Source organism: Alligator sinensis, unplaced genomic scaffold (genome assembly GCF_000455745.1).
Source record: "Alligator sinensis unplaced genomic scaffold, ASM45574v1 scaffold400_1, whole genome shotgun sequence".
Lineage (NCBI taxonomy): Eukaryota > Metazoa > Chordata > Crocodylia > Alligatoridae > Alligator > Alligator sinensis.
The window spans coordinates 626556-627928 of record NW_005841897.1 but is presented as its reverse complement, the minus strand read 5'-3'; the positions used below and the strand labels follow the sequence as shown (position 1 = coordinate 627928).

Here is a 1373-nt window from a genome sequence, read left to right as displayed (position 1 = left end):
CATTCCTGCACCTAACTTATTCTCTACTGGACCAGCCACCTCTCTGGGCCCTCCTAAGACCATGCCAGCTGCTCCTGGGTACCTCCCTTCAGCCATGGGGGGCAATACTTTGCACAGGCTGGATGCATTAGAACACCTTCTTGAAGAGGCCAAAGGGTAAAAGTCCTGGATGTTGCTGCATCTCTTCAGTTTGAAAATAAATCTTGCTGCAGTGTGTTGAGTTTGTAGCTGGACTCCCCTCTTCCTCTTTAGTTGATAGAAGTTTATGATTGGATACAGCATGACCTCTTTTATATAGCACCTCTCCCCTTCAGGATCTTGGAGCACTTTACCGACTAATGTACAAACTATATATTTGAGTGACAATCCCTCCACTGAAATGCAGCTGACTGTGGTGGAATACAGCAGCTGCTTACACTGTAGAGATGTGCTACATAATGCTTTAGGTAGATGGAGTGTTACACGTCCAGCACGCTTGGTTAAGGAACTTTATTTCGTGAAAGGTGCCCTAAGATTCTTAAAGGACTATCACTGATCAGGATCTTGCCTACCTTCTCTGCTATTTGGAGGATTCAGCACCCTACTTAGGGCACTAGACCATTGCTGGGGAGAGAGAACAGTGGCACCTACTGAATCACCAGTATGCCCTGAAGCATTGTGGGTTTCCTTGTAACACTAACTCAGCGCAGTCCTGCCTAATGTGGGCAGCACAGGGACCCAACACTGTGGCATGGCTCTAGGCCTCCACTTCCGTTCTGGTGACTCACGATGGCCTTGGGGAAGGCAGTGAGACCTTGCCTTTGGTGTTGTTGCTTCTACTGCTGCTACACATGTATCTTTGTAATTTTCTGCTGTTATTTTTGTCTCCTTCTCAGGATGTCTGCCCAAGTGAAGCCCACGCCCTCAGCGTTCCCTGGAGTTACCTTATCAACCACTGTCACCTCAGCACCCATAGTATCCACTGCAGGTGTGCCGGTCACTGATCCAGTGGTCCCTACCATTCCTTTTCCAAGCAGCTGCACCGCAGGTTCAGGAAGCCCCCTCTTCCAGCCAGCTTGTTTCCAGCAGCAGGGCAGCCCTCTGAAAGTACCTGACATTTCTTTGGCCAATGTCCATGTTCCACTGGAGTCCATTAAACCCAGTAAGTTTCTCAGGCCCCTTCTGACCTCTTTCCAACACTGAGCTACCCTTCTTCAAAGCCATTATTGGCTCTTGATTTCAGATGCTGTCAGTTGGTGATTTAAGATCAAATTCTTTTCTTTCTACGCATACACAGATGGACAGACACGCACGTGTGCGTGCACACACAAGGACAGACACGCAGACAGATGCACGCTCCTCCTCTCCTCCTCCCTTCCCCCCCCCCCCCCCGC

General features: G+C 49.5%; 1 protein-coding gene across 1 annotated transcript in view; it reads left to right on the top strand.

Annotated features, from left to right (window-relative positions):
• Positions 1-1373, top strand: part of GGA3 (golgi associated, gamma adaptin ear containing, ARF binding protein 3) — a 23810-nt gene that overhangs the window by 17789 nt on the left and 4648 nt on the right. The window contains exons 13-14 of the mRNA XM_006018261.1: positions 1-156; positions 876-1141. The exon at positions 1-156 is cut by the window's left edge and continues 161 nt beyond it. Coding sequence (XP_006018323.1) covers positions 1-156; positions 876-1141 — 422 coding nt within the window. The remainder of the gene's footprint in view (positions 157-875; positions 1142-1373) is intronic.